The sequence below is a fragment of the Oxyura jamaicensis genome, chromosome 5, assembly GCF_011077185.1.
Source record: "Oxyura jamaicensis isolate SHBP4307 breed ruddy duck chromosome 5, BPBGC_Ojam_1.0, whole genome shotgun sequence".
In the NCBI taxonomy this organism is placed as follows: Eukaryota; Metazoa; Chordata; class Aves; order Anseriformes; family Anatidae; genus Oxyura; species Oxyura jamaicensis.
Window position 1 is genome coordinate 40,593,754 of NC_048897.1, and position 22,941 is coordinate 40,616,694.

The window sequence follows — 22,941 nt, forward strand, 5'->3', positions numbered from 1 at the left end:
CTGTGGCTGTGGAAATGTTCATTCATCTCACTGCATTATGAGAGATTTCCCTGGATCCTGCACAACACCATGCAAACAATGGGAACATATGAATTTGGGAATCTATAAAGGAGGCCAGAATTCTTAGCTGAGGACCTAAAAGCCTATCCCACCTCCTTCAAATCAACAGTCCTTTACACTTACTCTTGTTCTACCTGCCAAAGCCTTTACAGTAACATATAACACTATATATGCTGCAGCGACCACGAGAAATAGTAGTGTATGTGTGCTCTCCTGCAGAACACTTGGTCTTTAAACAGCCTCTCAATGGGAGAGTTTGGTTCTTCAGGGTCTGTATATCAGATGGCTTACAGAATTAGCCTATCTGGAAAACTTTGGAGGTCCTAAAAAATTCTAGGAAATAAATTAAACTATCAATCAGTCTCAATGTGTAAAAAATAAAATAAATAATAAAAAAGCATATTAAAATATGATGATAGCCATCTGACAACATCAAATTAATTTAGATAAAAATGAAACTTGTTTCTTGACACAGTTCTGTTGCTGTTTTATTTCCAATGTGGCATACAGATGCATGCCCAGAAATGTGTTTTCACCAGGTCAAGGGGCCATTCTGAAGCAGGATCTCTTTGTCTACTTGACTTGAGTGATATGAATGTCATTATCCACTTGCTGGCATTAGAAATCCATCGGTGTGTATGTGTCTATTAATTCTCCTAATCTTTTGTTTTAAAACAAAGAATCTTTTGTTTTCTAATCTACTGATTGAGAAAAAGGAAAGGAGAAGGGAAAAGGGAAGAGTAAGGGGAGTGGAAATGGGATGGCAGGTTTGGGTACTTTCCTATATACCTTCTGCTTTCTCTTTGGCAGGACTTTCATCTGATGTGAGTAAACATCATTCCATTGATTTTACTGACTTATAATGAGATAAGGATAGAGCACTGTAATCGATTAATGACCTATGAGGCACAGTTTACATCCTCATTTCTGTTCTGTATACATATAGAATGTGTTTGATTCTTAAACACCACTAAATGAAACTGTGCTTCTCTCCCTTGCTCTGTTTCTGGGTCAGGCTCCTATCTCAGTTACCCTGATACAAAGCTAATGGGTTTATGTTAATGGCTGTGAAATTACGCTCCGTACACACTGGCAGAGCAGATTCCAGAACTTCTGGCTCCCTCTTTTACACTTACACAAACCCTGGTATAATCCATACAGGAATCCATTGTGTTTTAATAATTAATGAAAAAAAAGTTTCAGGGACAATTTATATTCAAATGTATGTACTGGGCTGATGTGATATCATCTCAGGTATACTGTGCTATCATGCATCCTGTTTTTAAATTCTATATAGTTTCAGCTTTGATGGGTTTGGAAAGTTTTTTACCCTTGACAATCACCTGTGTCGCAACTAAAGCTCATGATGTAGATTTCTTATTCGTCCAAGAAGACAAGATTTGCTGTGTAATTTGAGGAACATTTATAATACTGCTACCCATGCTGTAAGCTGATTATAAATAAAGTTCAGCACAATTGCTTCCATCAGAGAATCAGAATTCACAGTCAAATAAAGTGTACAACCCTGATGTGTAGTTGCTTCTAACTGCTACTGTACATAAATCAGATTCTGCTTAGCAACTGCTGCATATCATGTTTATTAAACACCTTCTGCTTATTACAGCAAAGGGTACTAAAAATTCTTCATGAAAATTTCTCAAATATCGTTTCACATCTTGGATATTTTTAAAGGTCTCATTTCAGTGAACAGAATCCTTCTGCGGAAATGTACTTGGGGGCTCTCAACATGTGCTTCCTGTTCGAGAAAGTCACATGGAAACTGTTCTCAGTTTACAAACCAGAGAAATTGTTTTGTGTTGTTGCTTTAGTCCTCAGGCTCAACCCAGCATAAGGAGAATTAAGCTTCCCACTTTAGATAGCACTGAATTGGCTTTTTTTTTTTTTTTTTTTTTTTTTTTTTTTTTTTAACCAATGCTATTTACGAGTCCTGGAAAGTATCTGAAAAACAATTATTTTATAAGGAGGTATACTACATGCTACAGAAACATGCTGGAGCAAGCAATGGCTCATCAAATAGTTCATCAGAGAAAACAATCCTTCACTGACCAGTGATTCTTTGGCACAAGCCACTGTAATCAATTTCTAAGGGCTAGTTCACCATTTCTTAAGTGATGCACAAACATCACATTTAGTGTCTCACATTTACGCACTACAACAGGCCTTTTAAAACACTCAGATGCTGCTGAGGTCTGATAGATTGAAAGTAGTCAGCTGAATACCCTGACAGTTGTTACTGTCACAGCATGAGGAACATATTCTAAAATGTCAGGCTCCATTTCCTTGAATATCTTACAGAAATAAAAAAGCAATAGAAATAATCATCTCTGAAATAATTTTCAGTCTGTCTGTCTCTTATCAGTGCTCCTGTCCCAAGCTTTTATTGACTGTTGGATGTTTCTCACTTCTTGATCTTTATCTCTGTATTCTGGTCATAGTACAAATGTCAAATCTCAGTCCTTACATTACTCTCTGTCTCCAAATTCTGCCAAGCTGGCCATAAAATGCTGCTGACCTGACTACGCAGATAGCTAAGGTGGGAGCCTGTAAGGGCTAACAAGTCCGTCCCGTCATGGAGTCAGGACTGTGAAGGCCAGATGTCCATATGGATTTGGAGATTATAGCTCTGAACTGTTCCTGGACTTCTATACCACATTTTTTCATAGAATCATGGAATCAGCTAGGTTGGAGAAAACTTTCAAAATCATCAAGTCATCATCAAACTGAGCTACTGACTTTCACCACTAAACTATTTCCCTTCGTGTCATGACTACCACGGATGGACTTTGCTGGACTTCAGTAGCTCACATGCAGGACAGTGCTGCTGCCCAAAGCCAATCTATTCTAGCTCATGTGCCATACAGATATACCCAAAATGTCTTTGTCCACCCAGGGCTTGCCAAAAAGCTGCACTTCTTCCATCATGGATGAAGGTATAGCCACCAAAATTAAAGTTAATCACATCTCAAGTGGATTACAGTGAATCATTGTATGCAAGGGTCAATGAAGCAGCAATATAGACATAGATTGGCAGAAAACATTGGCCCAGCTCTTCACCAGTAGAGGCACAGAGCAGGTAGCAGCGCTCTGTGCTACTGCTCCCTCTGAGGCCACTGCTGGCACCAGCTCAGGCTTTGGCTTTGATCCGTAAATCCCTCAACTGATTAATGCTTCTCTATATGAAGTGCCTCTTCAGGAGTGGCAGCTATGTGCCTCTTCCATCACACAGCTAACTATGCTCTGGATGAATTGCATGGGAAATAGACAGGAGCGTTCTCTGGTAAGATGAAGAACCCCTATCCCACGATAGAACGTCTTCCTCAGTGGAAACTCTCGCTCTGCTCATATTGCAACCTTCCTTGCGGCTTTGTTACAGATCAATTATTGCTTGATTAAGTATATAGGTAGCTGGAACCTGGGAGAGACTCTGCCTTGTTATCTGTGACACAGTAAATCTTAGAAGCTCTTTATCATCATTTGTAAACTTTCCTTTAATTGTGCAAGTGTCTTAGACCTCCTGTCTGCAATACAAGCCATGAAAAATGTTACCTGGATAAGAATATGTTTACATAACCACAAACTAATTACTATTTGTCATAACTAAAATCAAGGAATTATAGCCATGCACACCATGCACACCTTGCTTAGTCGTACATTGGTACTGGTAACTGCCAGCTCGTCCTACCCCAGAACTGGTTGCATTTGCATTCAGTGGTGTGCAATCACTCAGCTAACAGCCAGCTGCACTTTGTGTTTCAAGATATGCTGTTCCTTCTCTCTTCTATGTTTTTTGTTTCTTCTCTCCCCTTTTTTTTTTTTTTCCTCATGATTTAGCCCAGTGCTCCTGTGGGTGGAATCTGGCACTAAAATCCGTAAAGCGCATTATACCCATCTGCATTAAAGGTGTTGTGTAGACGTCAATTAGGAACAATGACATTCAGGCACTTCAGGTGTATTTGAAAACAGTTGGCAGTGCTTGATGCTAGAAATACAAAAGGACTACATCCTCTGTTGGGATAACTGCAATAGCCCCATTAAGCCTAACAGCTGTAGGAGCTTATCTCAGCTGAGGATCCGACCCCCGAGCTCTGTTCTTTCACTGACAGCAAGTCAGGACCCGGCCACGTGCATGCTGTAACTCCTTGTCTTAATTAAAGTGGAAATTCTCTTCTGTCTTTGGAAAGTTGTTGGGAATGATGTATGGATAACAGCTTGAGAATTCAAATTATACCACCGATCAGCATGACCTGCAAGAAGCAAAAATGTTTTGACTACTCCTCTAAGCAAAAGCTGGATGGATGTCACAGATTATCCTTGCCTGCACAAATCTATAGCTACGTGATTTATGCTGGCTTTAAGTAGCTTTATTAACTAAAGTTTACTGCCTAATTTCAGTGCTTCTTTAGGAAAGCTTAATAAGTAAACAGTGGTAAAGAGCACTACGCTATTTTTCTGCAGTTGTATTTTTGCTCATTTTTGTGCTTCTCATGTTTTTTTTTTTTTTTTTTGCACCTATGATCAAGTATAAAGAACAAATCTAAAAGAATTACAGTTAATCCTTGATTTTCAGAAGCATTGTGTTATGTACAATGCACTGAAGCATCAATCATGCCAATATGATTAGAAAAAGACATATGAAAGGATGATGTTCTCTGAGATTTTCTTAAATCATAGCGCTCCTAACTTCACTGCTTGCTTCATGTACAACATTAGGGAAAGTCAGGATCAGCTGTATCCAAGTAACTGTTGTATGTTAACCCAGCTCTCTGGTCTTCTTTTCCTCCTTTTCTTCCTTTTCCCCCCTGCTCATCAAAGGCAATTTCTTTCAGGCCTTATTTAGTTTGATATTAGCCTCTTACCTTCTTCAGCAGATTGTGATTGATAGAAGCCGATGGTTTTTGATGGTCTTGGTTGTTTTCATGTGATGTCAGTCTAGTTTGAAATGGAAAATATTGAGACTGCTTTCTAGTTATCTTGATTGCTCTAAATGGACAAATTGGCAGTGCTTTTCTGATGCTCATGTAGATGCACGGGAACAGAGACCCACAAATTCAAGAACTCTACTAATATGGTTGAAGATCTGATTATGCAGCTAACACATCTAGAGGGAATAATGCTTCGTTGGGGTTATTTATCCTCGTGTATTTGGGTGGTAGAACTAAGGAGATTTTTCATCCTTTTCAAGCGACCAAAACTACAAGTTCTGTTTAAAATTCTCTAATGCTGCTGGAAATCAAATCAAAGTGACTTCATTAAATATGGGGAGAACACTTTTTAATCTAGAAGGGAAAATAGGTTCGGGCTAGGAAGCTAGGGGGAAATGGGTATTCCATTGTGCTGCAAATTTTGTGTTGCTAAAGCTTCTTATGTCTCACAACTTCCTCTCATTGGTCACAGTTATCAGTCTTTCCGAATAATGAGACAGCAGGAAGGACTGCACACAACTGCTTTTCAGGAGTGGTCCTCGTGTGGAAGACCTTATGGCGTTCAGGCTGTATACCTCAGTTTCCCCCTAACTAGAAGGATTATTCCTCCTCATGCTGCACATCTATCTATCTGTTATTCCTGTGACATTACACAAGTAGCAGTATTCTTTTGTACTTGTAGAACAATTAGAGCAATAAAAGCCTTCCTAAGCACAACCCTCTTCAGGCTGAATTTGCTGTTGCAAACAAAAGGGAATCAAAATAAAAGCAGATATTTATGTAATCAGTGCTAATATATGATCCGATCTGTGCCTCTGTGTTTTTAGGCTTATATTTGACACTTTTTATGGAACAGTAGGATCACTTGTAACAACATCTTTGCCTAGCCATATTTGTATTGATATGTATAGAACAGCATGTTGAAACTCCCCTCTAAGAAGATCCTTGAGGTCACATAAAACAAACAAACAGACAGACTTGCCTTCCTTAAGCTTATCTATCTTGCTATGATCCTGGAAGGTGGGGCATCCTTTTCCTGTTTGATTATCCCTGTTGACTGTTAAAATCAAAAGCCTGATATGTAAGTACACATGGACATTTAAAAATGTTTCTTTTTCTTGTAAGCACGATGCTTTCGGCAAATTATCCTTTTGCTGTATACGGTGCTCATTTACTTGGAAGAGATATTGGGGTGAGGGATGGGGGGGAGGGAGAGACAGAACCTTTTTTGTTAATCCTCGGCAGGAAACAACAACAATCAATTCCCCCTCGGCAGCTGTTTTGTTCTTCAAATATACTATCACTTTTTAAACTGATGGTGGAGGAAAGAATGCATTAATTCTCCACCAGATCGGGCTTCAGGAAAAAAGCAAGTTCTAATGCTGAGGAACAACACGGCATAATGTTGTTTTTCAAAACACCCCCAGATTTGTCTTTCTTTTTAATGTTCTTCACTTTGCTTCTTAGAAAAGGGGTTAAAATTAGTAGGCACATTTCATATTAGCGTATTTCATGCAATAAAGCATAAATTATTTAAAATAACACGACCTTTTATCTTGCACCTTTTGAAGGAAGCAAATTAAAAATGTAAATTGGGAGCTAATTAATATGCAAATGTATTCATTCGCAGTTAACAATTAGCAATTAAACCTGCAGTGTCTACAAAGAGCACGGACAAAATTAGTAACTTAATTTATCATTAAAAAATGAAAACGTACACAAAATTTTAATTGACTTTCAAAATATTTCCCCTGCTTTTTCCCTTTATTTTTAATACAAAAAATCATATTGAGCTTTAGACATACAGATGAAACTTGCTACCTACAGCTTGCTGCTGAAGTTCATCACAAAAGACTGAGAAGGAATTGTGTTAGGAAAAGTTTTTCTTTTACATGAGGCGAATTAAAAGGAAGATTGATATCTGTTAGTTATTCTGCCCAAAATGCAGTTATTTCAAGGCGCGTAAACGCATACCCTTAGCATCCAGCTAGCTGCGTAAGCATATAGAAAGTGTGTATGTGTGAGTATGTATTAAATATGCAGAGCCAGTTGAAGGTTTGTGCTTTGGTGTTTGATGCTTCAATAGAAAAACAGGAACACAGGAAATTAACAGACAATAAATAGCTGAAAAATCTAAATAAGATACTCTAGATAGATAGTCACGCATGTTTATATTTAATGCTTGGTTTATTCCCCTTTTACCAGTTTTTCATTCCTTTTACTTTTAGAGGAGTTAAAAAACCCTCTGCATATATTACTGCATTTTATGTCCTTTTTCTCTGTTTTCTCATAATTAGCGCTGCTCTTTCTGCAGATGTGAGCCTGTAGTTTTAAATATTCCCTTTCTAATGTCATGCAGCATATTACAAACAAGACGCGGTTAGTTTTACAAAAATATTCACAAACATTTGTTTGAAGAAGAGCCCACAATGCTACCATCGGTCACATTTTCGCCCTCTTCCATACATTTTTGTCACAAGCATTTTCTCACCAACGTTTTTTCTTGAAAATGTGACTCAGAATAACAATACACTGCGCTATCTCCAGAGGCACATACATGGAAATCTTCAGCTCCAGCAAGCCGAGGTGCCTAGATCTCTGGGTGGCCATTTTCGAAGTCCTTTGTGGCCGGGGACGTATCCGACCGAGGGGCAGCACTGATAGCATATGGCCTACGTGAGCAAGCAGGGAGAGCGGCAGCGCGGGCTTTGAGGCAGTCATTGTTTGCCGGGACCTGGCTTCGGGCTCTTTGGGAAGTACAACTCTCACATAATAGCATCAGCAATTGTAATAACTAGTTTGCAAGCAAGTCAAGAGCTAAAATATGTACGTGCAAATTAATCACCATATCACTTTAAATATCAATCAAAACAGAGCTCAGAGTTTGTCATTTGACAATCTGCATCAAACAAAGGAGGCAAAATAATCAAATAAATTAACTGCAAATGTGTAACTTTTCGGTTCCTCTTAATCCCTTAAGACCTGTATTTGACCTTAAGACCTGTATTTGCTGCCTGTTTGCAACCTTTTAAAAAGTTATTTAAATAGCATCTGCTAAATTCTACTTGCAGTTGTTCTCCTTTTGTTTTAATCAGTCCAGAGTTAACTTTCTGCTAAACTTCTTCTTTTATCAACAAAGCTCTTTGGCTGTTCCCTTTCGGGTGTTCTGCTGCTTCCTTTGAAAATATTCAGATTACATTGTTTGCACTTGTATTTGGATATACTCTCCTGCTCGAGGAAGCCAGATTTTGCCACCACCAGGACACCTTTGTGTGCCAGGATAAAGCTGAGAAAGAATTTTTGTTCCTGGAATTTGTTCTGGGGCTGCCTGGTGACTTCTGCCTCCGGAGCTGGGAAGTGGGGAAGGCAGCAATTGTGTGAGTGTTTGGGAGCGCTGCCCAGTACTAAGCAGGGTGAGAAATGCCCCTTTCTTCCTGGCCCCTAAACCCGAAAGTGCTGCTTGAGCAAGGTAATAACAAAATGGTTAACTTGGTTCGACGGGCAAAGGGATGTCTAATTCCACGTAGATTTCAGCAGTTCGGTGTGCTGAATATTGTCACATCTGACTTGAATTTGGAGATTGTTGCTTTAACCCTTTACTCATTTTTGTGCTGTGATTTCACACATGAGAAGTTAACCTAAGGAAAAGGTTGCATCATGTCTAGTAATTTATCCATATACACATTTACGCATCTATATGTGTAATTGTGAAATATAAGACTTTCTAGGACATATGTGGGATAACTTTTTGCAGATCTGCTTGCTTAACTGATTCCAGTCCTTTCTCATTAAAATGAACAAAACAATGGGAGTTGGATAGCCAGAAAAATTACTTGTAATGATGAATCCATTCAAGAACTCTTTTTAGCTTGTCTTGATAATTACTGTGTTATCTCTCTCTTTTTTTAAAATAATAATAATAATAAAATAATAAATCTATGTAGGTATCGAAGGTGGAACATTATTAAAAAGAGAAACCAAAATTTAGGAATTAAATGAGATGCATTTTACACACATGCAGCAATGGTTCAGGCATGCAGGAAGATTCCGTGCTTACAGGCACTCCAGAGATGTGTATGTGCACACACCTACCTGTTCATCAGAAATCCTGCATTTGAATTTCATGTCATTTCTATTGTCTTTTGAATTTTTTATATTTCTGTGCCAGAAAAATGGAACAGAATGGCACAGTACTCTCTTTTAAAAATATTTAAATATGCCTGTGCATCTCTCCTGGGTCTTTACTTTGCAGCTTCTCAAACTGTTAAATTAACAGGGATTTTTTCAGTATGCACTTGTAGGATTTTAACGCATTTCTCTGCTGGAAAAGTTATTTCATGGAAATAAAATCTGAAGATAGCTGCACCTTTTTATCCGGTGCTGTGTTTTAAAGAACTTAATAGCCTCTCAGTATTTTTAATGCCTGTGATATTACACAGCTAACAAACAATTTCAGAATTCAGTTACCACAATTAGGAATTTGAAGCAGGTGGCACAATAATGGGGCTTTTTCATTTCATTTATTAGAAGGGGGAGGAAAAAGCCCAGCAACGCAGAGCTTCATTTATTTTCATCAGCTCCACAGTAAGAGCATGGCAATTTGCAACACCAGAATCATTTCAAGTACAGCTTTGCATACATCATTCATTTCTTTAGTTTTAAAAGCTTCTTATCGCTCAACCAAAATTTGAAAAGATAATTTCCTGTCTAAAGTCCAATATGGTCTGTGCATCCTGCGTGCTTTTTAACACTATGTTGGCTTCCCTGGTAAGCAGATGGAGCGCCGGTGTTACCGCTGCGTGACCCCCAGGTGAGTGTGACTCTGCCGATGTGTGCCCACGTGGAAAACACCCCCAGGCAAGGGCTTGGCTTGAAAGCCAGCTTCCAGTTCAAAGTTTGCCTTGCATTCCCGAGTGCTTGGAGAGCTTTAATTTCATTTTGCTCCAATCCTCAGCCTTGCTGCAGGAGCGGGTCCTGACAGGAGCATGAGGTGGAGCCAGCGACGGCAGCTGGTCCTGCTCCGGCACAGGCAGCACAGCGGCTCTGTGCCTGCCCTGTGCCACCTCTCCAGCCACCCCTGGGTGCAGAGCTGGCCACTGGGCCCAAAGCCCAGGAGTCACTCTGTGGACATTTTCCACCACCATGGTGTTTGTATGCTGCTTTGAGAACAACAAGGCTTTGTTGTGCTTGTGCCAAAAGAGAGGTGTTCTATTTATTACGCCAAGGACATGTAATAGTATGGGGCCAAGAGACATGTTTTGCTGTGTGTTAAAAGGGTGCATGGTCTTAAATAAAACAGAGGCCTTGAAACAGGGCCCTGGTGCTGCTTCTGGTGGTCGTTGCACCCATGAATTGTCTCACAACTCGGAAATCAGTTCAGTGCTGCAACAGCAACCACTGTTGCAGAACTTAAGTGAGCTATTGCTTCCCACTGTCCATCTGGAAGTGTGAATCCCCTTTAGGTCACTGGAAATCCTTTTTAGAAGCTTTCCTCTGGTTCACAACACAGCCAACAACTTAGTTTGGAAGCAGCCTCTGCCTGGGCTTTGATGCCATCTTGCACCGTAGGCGCTGTGAAGCTGAAATGGTTTGTATTTGCTACTGGGCTAAACACCCAAGGAAAGATAACCCCTTAGCACAGCAGTGAGAATCTGTCAAATATAACACCGTATTAAGTAATTAACAGGGTTGTGGGGCTGAGCTTATTGCCTACTGCTTACCATTTAATCATTTCTCTGTTTGCAAGGTTTCTAGCAAATAAAACAGCTAAGTTCCTTGCCTTAGCATGTCAGCACTGTATATGGGAGATGGAAACACAACACTGTAGATCTGTTCAGGAAGAGGATTGCATTAGACATTCCTAGTTTGAGGAGATGCAGTGTTTTCATGGTGTTATTTTAGTGTACTCTTGTATGGCCCCATGCACAAACTTTGTAATTCTGCCTGTGCCCACGTACTTGCCAATAAGCATTCCTGGAAATATTCTCCTTTTGCCCAGCCCCTGTTGCTTTTGAAGCAGGTAGGGAATATTGGTGATAATGTAAAAAAGAAAAAAAGGACATGGTCCTTAGCTCAGCCTGTAGAAACTGTCCTGCGTAGAGGCATGGGAGGGTAACTTCTGTGCACAGTCGTAGCCTTCGGGGTTATTTGTGCCAGCAGCCCCAAGGCAGCTCTGTGAGTCCTGGCGGAAGGAGGTCGGCCACAGCCCAGACCTCCGGTTCTGCAGCCCCAAAGAGGAGATGCCCATCCCTGGCTGTGCCCCTCTGCTGGCACTGGTATAAGCGAACACTGACTGCCTTTCCCTGTGCTGGAGGAATGTGACAGCCCCTGATGTTTCACTTTAGATTGACATGGACCCAGCGCACTGTCTGCTGTCTCAGTGTGGTTCACGACAGCACTGCGGTGATAGTTGGGTTACATGGAAATGCTAAGTGCAGCTCTGAAACTGGGTGAGACTGGGGAGTCCATTTACATTTAGGTATTTCTGAATGCCTTGTATGCTGAGTAGCCTGATTAAACTAACCTGTCATGGAGACAGCAAACCACGCTATTTACTTTCTTTGTAAACCATCTCTCTCCATGTTAAGCCAGCACAAAGAGATCTTAAACAAAGTATACAGGCATTGCTAACTACCATGTATATCAATACCACAACCAAGACTTTTGAGTTAGCAAGTTGTTTGAGCAATTTCCCTGCATCCTTGCTGCATGCAGTTCTTTAGGATAAAAATTAGATACTGAAGACCCGAACAGATTCTCCCACCAGGACAAGGTGCTGTGCAATTGCACAAGGACAATAAAGAGGGCTGATGCCTTCTGGCAACATCAGCTATGGACACCAGCCTCAGTAGGCAGAGATACTGCAATGAATGAAGGGAAATTGTTCACTGAGTGAGGAATCATCACAAAAGGAACAGACACTGCAAACTTCAGCCCCAGTCTGAAGCGGGACCCCAGGTCTCATTTCATTCCCTATCTATAAAATGGGGATAATTTTACCAGTCAACAAAAGGCGTGATTTCTGAGCATTACTGAAATAAGAGGATATGTTTCTAAGATAGATGAATGGACACATGGTTTACAGGGACATCCTGCCCACCTGTTGCAGAATGTAGCTGAGCCTACTACAGATGTGTTGAATTACTTGCAAAGTATAAAAACTGCTGGGCCAACAAAACCCCAGTGAAAATGCTATGACACCACTGGTGAAGGTAGCTCCCTTATTTGCACAACAGTCATATTTATGAGTAGCTGGCAATTATTTCAAAAAGCTGTACATATGTTTGATTTTTGGAAGATGAAAATTCAGTTGTAAAAGCTCTTGAAATCCTGACGTGCTCTAGGCCACTGGTCTCCTTCAAACTCTGGTTGCCTTTCTAAGAAAAACCAGGCATCAGGTGTGTATGCTGTAACGTGGGGTACACCTGCCTCATCATCTGCACATTGAATTAGCTTGCTGCCTTTACTTCAGACAGGGAACATTGATTAGAGATTAGCTAGTACCCAGAACAGAACTAGTGGTTTTTCTTACACACTTTTAGTTCTTTATGACACCCTAAATTAGTTATATCCAGATTCTGCAATGATGTCTCAGCATTCAACACCAAATCAATATTGGTGCCTCCTGGAGTCTACAATGGTTCTTAATGATTTTTGTATTGAGGAGCTATAGTGGTGTATGTAGTCCCTATAGTGGTTTCCTAGATAAGTTAGGAAATTTGGCCAAAGTAGACCCTCATGTTATACTAAATTAGCTTTTTAAGGCAAATGTTTTCACTAAAATTAGTGATCACTGTGCTTTACTAGAGAACGGCTCCTCTCCCCTATACTAAAACTAAGATGACCTCAAATTTCTTGAAAAAAAAGAGGTCTTGAGAAGATAGGGTTTTACCCCCCTTGAATAACATCTCTTCAGAAAAAAATAAGCCCATATGTGTTTTGGGTAAAGCCAGTTGTGCTTTGACACTCCCTTATATAAATGGTAGACAAGCAACACTTGTCATTAAGGGTGGACAAGCTGTTACCACAGCTTTATTTTCTTTTAGCAGAATTTTACTAGAATGATAGATGACTTTCATTGTTTTTATGATCAATGAAGCATTTCCTTATTAGCCACGGGTATCAGACACTTTCAGCCCTGTCCTTTGCTAGGTTAATGCAAAATATTGTTGCCTCATACATACTTTTGCACAGCGCTGCTATTGCTTCCAGTGCATCAGTCATGAGTTAAATAGTGGTATTAACATTGTTTACTTTTGTTAGATGGTTTGTTGGTTTGCTGGACTAGGAATATCCTTTCTGGCTATTCTTTTGTTATTCTTTCCTCTCAAAAAGTTAAGAAGAGGAGCGTTGCTACAGCCTCAAATTTATCAGTGAGAGCTGATGCATGTGGATGCTATGCAAAGGGGCTGATTTTATTTAGGCATTCAGAAATTGATATCTAATTAAATTTTGAAATGAAATGTTAAAACCAGTGGGTGACAGACTGTCTGTAGGCGTGTCCCCTGAGGTGCTCCCTATTTTATTTGCTAATGATCTTTCTTCTTTGCCCATGCTAAGCCAAGCTCTACCCACTATTGCTATAGCACCATTATTCAGCATTTAATGTGCTCACAATCTTTTAAAACATAAAACCCACTCACACTATACTTAATTACTGCCCTCCATGGCAATAAATTTTGCCCTTAATGGCATTTAAGCCATCAGTGTTTGGATCTCTGCTTCTGCATACAGATACTTATCTCTTGCTATTTAAAATACTAAAGTATTGTTTTGCAGCCACAAGGACAAAAGTGAGGTGATCTGGGATAAATTAACTTCATTCAAACTGTTACGACAAGAATTTTCAGAGGGTCAAAGTGTGACATCTGATATTAACCACTGTAGGTAGAAAAGCATGCATGTGTAAAGAGGTGATGTAAGGGTAGATGCTCAGACTAAACACCGAATTTGAAACTTGGGGTCTTTGAAATTTTCCATTGGAAAATTGCCACATATCTGTTATGGTAAAAAAGATGTCACATCAGGAACACTTACAGATTAATAGGTAGATGTGCATTGAAAAAACTTCTGATACCTCTGAATCTCTTTTCAGTCTGTAGGTAGGACTCTGACTTACCTCTGGGCTGGACCCTGTTAAACTTAATGCAGATCTGGGTGGAGTAAAGATACCAGCCTGCACAGCTGGTTTGTGGAAAGAAAAATTGCTGTAGAGATTCACTTGATTGGAATTAGATTACACGCAGACACCAGCAGTGACTTCTTGGACTATCCCTTGATCATATTATATTAGTGCTATTTCAACTTGCCTGCTATTTTGTTTTAAATTATACTTAGTGTTACCATGATGAAGAAAAAGCAAGGCAAATAGGGGCTGCTTTGGAGAAGAATGAATGGGTGACCACAATAACTCCTTTGATATCTCTAATGTTAGAGAAGAAAGCAGCATTTAATTCTACCAGAGGTGAACCTCTGAGGCATTAAGAAGAGTGACAAACTAACTCAGAGAAGTTCAGAACATTAATGAAACCTAAATAAATTCCCTTATCTTCAAAACTAACAAAATAGAACAGGATGTTGTCTGCTATCATTATTGTGATTTCCTTTTTTTTTTTTTTTTTCCCAACTATTAAATCAATGTCAGGAAACCCCTTCTGTATGACCTTACATGATTAGGAATGTTTATTGTCTTCAGCTCTATTTGCAATATTCACTAAATAAATATTTTATTTTTTTTTTTTATTTATTTATTTTTTTTTTTTTTGGTAGTCACTAATAGAAATTTCATATAAGTAAAGTGATTGGAGAAATGCATTTGCAAGCACATGTAGTAGTTTGTTTCAGCCTGTGCCACTGGATGGCTCAATGTGTCCTAAAAGAAATCTCTGCTAGCAGGATAAGTTAAAGTCAGGTTGTGAGGAAACTGTTCCTTGAGGAGGATTTGAACATATTCAGGTATGGATATGAAGATCAGAGTGGCTGTGATGGTCATATTTTTGAGAACTGTGAAATTTTCTCTTGACTGCAATTCTGTCACACTGCTTTTAAAGACTCCTGTAAAAGTAGGAAATAAATTCTTTACTGTAAAGAGCAGAAATGGCTTTGGATAACACAGTTTGCTTCTTGATACTGAGAAATCAAGAATAACAGGGGAACACTAACTTGGTCATTGCCAACTCAAAATTTCCCCGCTCACTGACTTGATGAGAAGCAGCTACTTGTTGCTGTGGCCACTTGCTGGAGCACGTGCCTCTGGGTGAAATGACACCAGCAAACAGGTAGATGCTTCAGGATAGTTCCTTGCTTAGATAAGCCTTTGCTGCTATTTAGCCTGCAGTGATGATGCCAAAACTGAGAGTGCTGCTACCTGTACTCCTGGTTTTTTTCTTTTTCATTAAGAATTGTATTGGGCCAACCAAACTAACCCCAGTCGCTTATATGAGTTGGCAACTCTCAGATGGTTTCTTACGAGTCTTGACAGTGCCAAGAGTTTAAATCTAGCCTAAAGGAAAACTCTCTATGCCCCCATGCTGCCCAGTCCATTGTGTTTTGGATAGTAATGATGACAGTAAAAAGGAAACCAAGCTTGCTCTCTCTTGTCCTCCCCCGTGGACCTTGAAAATCATAATGCTGCTTGTTAAAAATGGGACCTGTTACTTAAGATGCAATATAATTATGTGTACCAGCCTGAAATTTCTTTTCTACCTGCTCTATCTCATTGAATGGTGATACATCAAATCTGCATTATAAGTCTGCTTTTGGAGTTGCTGTGTTTTGTGTTGATTGCCGTGTTGGATTCTGAGTCATAAATGTTACACCGACACAAGGGGCTGCATCCTGCCACAGAGGTGGTACAGTTTGGCGTGACTGAGTCACTGCTCTGATGAGAGGTGGCACTGAAATTTTACGCAGGGTATTGTAAGTCGAGCTTGAAGTGCATTGGCAGAACTGCACGGTAGCAGGCAGAAAGCTAGTCTTCAGTACAGACCTAATTTTCCTTGTACAGTGCACGTTTTTTTCAAGATATTGCAGCCTCACCGTATAACCTTCTAAACTACATCTCGGGTGTAAGTGTCCCCGGATCATTTCACGCAGTGAAAAGGGAACAAATACAATTCTGAACCATTGCAAATGGTCAACGTAGCAGGTGCCAAGCATAGCATGTGTGGCCATGCTAAGCAAACTTGGCTGGGAACTTGAAGCTGGCAAGTATCTTCTACCTGCTGCCTTGTCTGCTTCAGTTTCCCTCCTTCCTCAGCTGGAAAATCCTTACTTGCTAGAGCAGTGGAAGACCTTTCAGACTGCTATGTCTCATTTTTTTTTTTTCTCCTCCTCCTCCCCCTGCTTGTCCTTTTCTTTTCTAACCAGTGCTCATTTGCAAAGGCTTTTCGGTTGGCTTGGGCTGCTCTCCAGTATTTCCAGCTCAGTTCTCCTTGCCCTCTTCTGTCTGGATTCTCTGCCCTCTTTCTGCTTTACCTGCTTCCCAACAACTTGAGTGCCCAGAAACACCAGGTGCAATTCTTCCGTCCCTGCCACCAGACCAGACCCTTCAGCTGCCCACTCCTACCTGCTGTCATCGCTGCCACTCGTCTGTTAAATCCCCAGGCTTCCTTCATTGCTAGGCAAATGTCCCTTCTGGTTCTTTCTTGGAACATCTTCTGTGGTTTTGTGAATGTTTCCCTGTGTATATTTTTCACGGTGGCTTTTGATTTTGTATGTGCGTGTGTGTGTTATTTCCTCTCTTGGTGTATGGTAGTTTAATGTTCACACTGTTCTGACCAGTGTGTTTATTCACAATTCACAATCAATCAAAAAGATATGAAATATTATTAGATCACACCTTTAATGGTTCATATTCTCCGTGTCCACATTACCTTGGTAAAAATGACCACATTAAAGACAGACAAATTGATTTTTATGATGCTACATTGTTAAGTTAAAACAAAACAACCTTGCCTAAAAATGGTGTTTTGCAAATAACTTTTCAAATGCCTTATAATAACTTGCATCCTTTATCCTACACTTGTCTTTCCACTGGGGGAATGTGCGATGTAATTGATTTGATCTATCCGGTAGAGGCTCTGGTAATCTACAGATGTGACAAACATTTGCAGGAAAAGGTTATATATCTTATTTGACCAAGTGCCTACAGAAAGGGCAAACTTCCATGAATCTGAATTCCTCTTCTTATTCTTTTTGTAAGGAACATCTTTCTTGCATCTCATGCTGAGCATTACCAAATGTAGCCTCTCTTTTATATGACACATAAAGTGGTCCCTCAATAACCGCGCTTTGAGCTAGTGCTTAGTCCACATTACAGCACAAAGATACCAGTACTGATGTGGAGGAAGGCATAGCTCTAGCTGATTATACAGGATATACCTTCAGATTAGATTTTTGATTTCTGGAGTATGTGTTTCTGTTTTGGGGGAAGCTTGGGGGTGTGTGTGCAGGTCCCCTGTGCTGAGTACCATACCAAAGGAATGGTGGGGTCCAGATTAAGATTTAGAGGCAATGTAGCACCTATGGTGAACGGGCACTCCGTGGCCAATGACTACAAGGAGGGAGATTTTCATCCCAGAATGAATGCTTGAATAGCAGTCTGCATGAGAGGGAGAGAGACGTGGTGTCTGTGCTTGGGCTAATTCAGCTCGCTCCGCATGCAGCGTCGAGCAAATGGGGCTGGCAGCTCTGTGCTTGAACCAGGCAGACCTGGCCCTCTGCTCTGAAGGCTGTTTCACGTGCAAACAATAGAAATACTAGAACAGCAAATGCTTAGGAAATATTTTCTGTTTTAAAGAAATAACTTGAAAAAAAGCATAAAACACCTGATGAGGTAATCTAATCTTTTAAAAAGTAGTTGTTCCCTCTTGAATTTTCTGAACCACAAACACAGGCAAAGCAAGCTCTATTTTGGGGCTCTGCAGATAAATTATGTATTAAAAATATGCTATTACTTTAATGATCATTCTCAAAAGACTCTTCAAAAGTGAAGCAAAAGCAAAGTTTACATTGGTGAAGGACACAGGACACAATTCCAAGAAATATTCAAGAATGAGTTATGCAAAATTCATGAAACTGGAAGATTTACTCTCTTACCCATCAGTTTTGGCCCAGCTCAGTTACTTTCATCAAGAGAGATGGACCGCTTTATACTTATAGCCTTTCTAGCAGTCAATGTAGTATTGACTGTATTGCAGCCAAGGTAGCCAGTGTGGTGATGAGATACTGACTGCAGTTTTCACAAGCTTTCATTAGGTTTGCTGTGAAATGCCATATACTCATATTAGTCATCCTCCCTGCTTTATATCTTAGAAGATGCATTTCAAACTGTTTTTAAAGTACATTATTATTCAGCTGTTCACCAAAATAGACCAATATACATTATAATATGTTTACGAGGTGGCAGTCTTACAATTCAACAATGTAAAACTTGCATTCTGTCTGAGATAGCTACAAAATTGTTTCAAATGGCTGTACTTACTTTTTGGAGCAAGTAGTTCTAAATGAAAAGGTTGATGGCTGCAATTTGATTATTAGCAAGTAAAAGAACACAGACAGAAATATTGCAGTCAGTGTGTTGATATTCCATGGAGAATGAAAAATGTTTAGTGGACAGTTTAGAATATTGTCAGTATATGGTGTCGTAAAAACTGCTGAACTCGCTTCTTTATTTATATCATTGAGGTAGGCTTAGTACCATTGAAATATCTTCAAAGTCAGGTCTTTACTAGCAAAATTAGCTGGTTTTTAGGTGGGTTCAGGTGAGTGAAGGGAAAGAAGGAGGTGATGGGATGAAAAGAAGAGGAGGAAATTTAATCTATTCTCAAGGCATAAGACAGGGAACCTATGTCTATATGCCCCTGTCTCACTGCCCTGGTAAGTTCATTGTGGCAGAGGACAAAGCTCATTAAACATGTTTTCTTAGTTGCTACTAGTACATTAGTTAATTCAATCCTTTCAACAGATGTCTGGGTGAAAATATGAAAACTCAGCTAGAAAAAAAGCAGATCTTATGAATAGAGATCTTAAGAGCTGTGATAATACCCAAGTGAAACAGTACTTCTCTGAATAACAGGACCAGTACCAATTTATGGAAAGTAAGCTACTGGGACTCTGAGGACAGAGTGAGCATGGAGAGAAGGAATGCATCTATGGTTCATCTCTTGAGGTTGAGGTGGAAAAGTGCTGGGATTATGTGTGAAGTTGTGTTTGTACTTCTGCAGCTTTTTAAAAACCTCACACATCTCTCCAATAACAAATCCTCACCCAGCACTGGAAAGAAAGAAATTAACTATTGATTTGCTATTGGCTGAGAGGTTGTCTTAAGTTATCTAAACACATTTAGCTAAGTTATTCCAGTGGAACACCTGTCTAGAAATATACAAACAAGTGGCTTTTAAAGCAAAGAGCACCAGTCATGTGAAAGATGCCTAAATTATCAATACTGCACTGAAGTACAGCACTGTTGGTGGTATTGCAAGCATCCCCTATCCTCACCTCCCTCCTCACAGCGAGGAGAACACTCTCCTGCCTCCAGTCCATTCATCCTGAGCCCTTGCTGCTGGCAGCACGTGTCACAACCACTGCCAATTGTGACAGTTGTTTTTGTGAAGGGGGACAGCTGTCTACATAAAATCAGGCCGGGGTCTACAAACTCATTCACAGAGGCCATGAAATAGTCATCAGATGGTAAAAATTACCTTCTTTGGTTAAAAGACAAACTAGTGCCCCAAAAGCGAGAGAGACTGTATCTGGCCAAGGCTCACCCAAGCCAGCCTAAAGCCTGTGTTATTTGTGGTTGGGGGAACCCTTGTGACTGCTGACAGATGGGTGCCCACCTAAAGGGAGCACCTCTAGAGGCATCTCATATGTTCTGACGTGCTAACATAAAAAACATGCTCCCTGCCATACACCCAAAAGCAGGAACGTAGCATTTTTGGAAAGGACGTCACCATGTACTATGGATGTCTCATCAGGAATGCGAACTGTTTGCAAACTTTAATCAAATACCTCAGTTTTGTGCATTTCCATAGACAGGACTGACTAACAGGAGTTTCAATGCGAGCCCTTGGCATCTCATTTCTCTGCTGGTTGCTTCTCTAAATTTTTTGCTTACCTTAAGCCTACAAGAAAAAGGCCCCCATACAGTTGGTGCCAAGGAAGTAAATTAAAGCTATAGATTTTTAAACAAAAATAAAAATGACACGGACAACATTTCAGCGTTTAAAGCATGACAAGAATGTGTACATTATTCAGTGAATGGGCAGGCAGTTGTATTAACTCTTGATGTTCTACCTGATGAGAAATATTTTCAGGGTAAATGCATTAGCAGCTCAGTGTTTCTTTAATTTTTGCACAGAAGCATCAATTTTTTTTTTGTCAGATCACATTTTGTAACACAATATCAATCTTGCCATATCCATGTTCTAGACGGGCTGTAGGGATTCTGCTGTAATTATGTCAAAAAATGAAATATTTCAAAATCTGATTGACAGCTTGATTACAATAATGCATGTGATTAAATTCAGGGTGTGCTGGTGTAACGAAGGAGGGAATGTCAGTGGTAATTAACTGTATTTTTGTTAAATTTTGTTGAGCGTTTCTTGCTCCTAGGTTGGAGTATATTCAAACCAATGAGACACCTAGTGGTAAGATTTTTTTAGAGTTACTCAGTGCCATTTGGGACTGAGGAAACCAGTTCTTATGCAAATCATATATTTTGTTACATGCCATGTAAATTTTATGTAGATTAGTGTGGTCATGAACACCAAAATTACACTGCAGAGCAGCCTGACAGGAAGGATTCCATGCTATGCCTGTGTACAGAAGAGCAGCAATAAGTGTTTTTGTTTTTCTCCAGACAGCTAGTTTTGGGTAATAAAGCTTTTCAGAAGACAGAAAAGTGTAGATTATACAATACAATATTTTATTTATAATTTTTGTGGTATGATATCTTCTGATGAAACATTCAATGACTTCTGCCCCTTCTACTTTCTCCAAGAAAGTTTGTATGAGACAATTAATCCACCAAATACTGGCTTGTATGAATATGAATTAATGTTTTGTATGAAAAACTTTTTTTTTTTTTTTTTTCTCTCTGAACAATAAGCTTTTTGGATAAAAACTGCTGTGTCCAATCTTACAAAAGATCTCAGGTATTTCGGGTGTTGCTTGGATGTACAAAAAAAAATGTTGCCTAAATGTTAAATCTTTAGTGCTCTCTCTCTGTAGTTCTGCTCTTCCTCCAAGTGTTCATCAAGCTGCTGGATAAAAGCAGAGATGGGAATCTGTTCTTTCCTGGATTCCAGTAACTCCAGGTGCTGTGCCAGAGCACCATGGGAGGAACGCAAGAGAACTGCAGCCTTGTGTCCACACTGCTCTGCCAGTAATTTCTAACCTTGCTATTCGCCTGCCCGTCTCTTCCACCAGTTTTACTGTCCGTGTACACGTCTCCCTTACAACTGCAATATCCATTCCAGACCAATGCTCTTTCTTCCTTCCAGCTTTTATTCCCTTTTAAAAGGTGTTTACTTGTCAGAAACCACGTTACCTGTATTCATTCCATTTTTTTGGGAGTGAGGGGACAGGTTAGACTAACAGAAAGCTTTGGAATTTATGTGATATTTACTGACCGTAAACTCTTTGAACAAATGAAACATTTTTCTCTGTATCTGGATATCATGCAATAAATTTTGCTTGCTTGCACGATACAGATGGTAAAAATACATAAATAAAATGCAATGTAATATAATAAAGTGAAATATAAATATATAAAGCTGACATCCTCATTTATTTTCTGTGAAAGGAAACCCCAAGGAGATTGCTAGAGAAAGTAACAAATATATGGTAAGTGATTCTTTATTTTTCCCACCACACAAATACATTTTCAAAAAGTGAGGAAAAGATGCTTTTTTTTCTTTTCTTTTTTCTTTTTTTTCTTTTTTTTTTTTTTTTTAAATCTTTTTTTTCCTATTTTCAAGCAGCAGAGTTAATGCTGCACTTGTTCAAAAATCCTCTGTGGAAAACCTGCAATAGCCTTGTGATCCTGGGAGCAATGGTGACGTCTTTAAGCAGCGGGAAATATAGAACTGCAGATAGGGAGTAATTATACAAGGTCTTGCAAAGCATGGAGCTCTGCCTGTTTGCATCAAAAGAGGGTTTAAAAATATATAACCTCATTCTTCCTTGCATTTTGCTAGTAACTAGTCACCATAAGAAATCACTATTTGATCAGTAAGTCTATTGCTAAGGGTAAGCTCACCTCATTCAAGAGATCTCTAGCCTCTGAGCTACAAAGGATTATAAATAATAAGTTTATAGATTTCTGATTTCTTATTTAGATACCATGCAGTGAGAACACCACTACTATTTAGCAGAAAAGTGTTTGGAGGTATGCTAATGACCACAAGAAAATTTCAAACCTCCATAATGTGCTTTAATCACCAGCTGGAGATCAAAAGCCACCATGTGATTTTATACAGCATGGGCAGCTTCCAGAACTGCCTTACATGGAAGGAGATCAATGGTAAAATTGGTAGATACAGCAAAGCTTTTGCAGTAAAAGCGTTTTATGTATCTTGTTCAAAGCATTTAAGTGCCTTTTAGATCACTGATTGAACCATAGACATTATAAAGTGGAACCTTTTAATACCAAAATAAATTTGCAGAGTAAAATTCCATTATAGGAAAAAGCATTGCACTGCAACAGGATAGATAATAATTCTTTCACATGTAATGGGATATATGAAATGTTTGATGATAAACAGAAGTTCTTTGTATCGCTAGAGTTAGACTGCCTGTACTGTTGTTTGTCTGCACATGAATGTATCTACAGTGTAGGATAGCCAGCGTTCCCCAGATAAAACGTGTGCATACCTATAAATATAACTTTTAACTAAGATGGGTGAAGACACTTCCAAGACAGTCTGGGCGTTTA

General features: G+C 39.5%; 1 protein-coding gene across 2 annotated transcripts in view; it reads left to right on the forward strand.

Moving 5' to 3' along the window:
* The first annotated feature begins 8,450 nt into the window (after window positions 1-8,450).
* The window catches only part of VRK1 (VRK serine/threonine kinase 1), a 50,225-nt gene continuing 35,734 nt past the window's right edge, over window positions 8,451-22,941 (forward strand). Inside the window, exons 1-2 of one of the 2 annotated variants that reach the window (XM_035328193.1) lie at window positions 16,743-16,747; window positions 18,120-18,123. In XM_035328193.1, coding sequence (XP_035184084.1) covers window position 18,123 — 1 coding nt within the window. In that variant the 5' untranslated portion in view covers window positions 16,743-16,747; window positions 18,120-18,122. Of the gene's footprint in view, window positions 8,473-16,742; window positions 16,748-18,119; window positions 18,124-22,941 lie in introns of those variants that run through there. The other variant, XM_035328192.1, reaches the window with a different exon arrangement.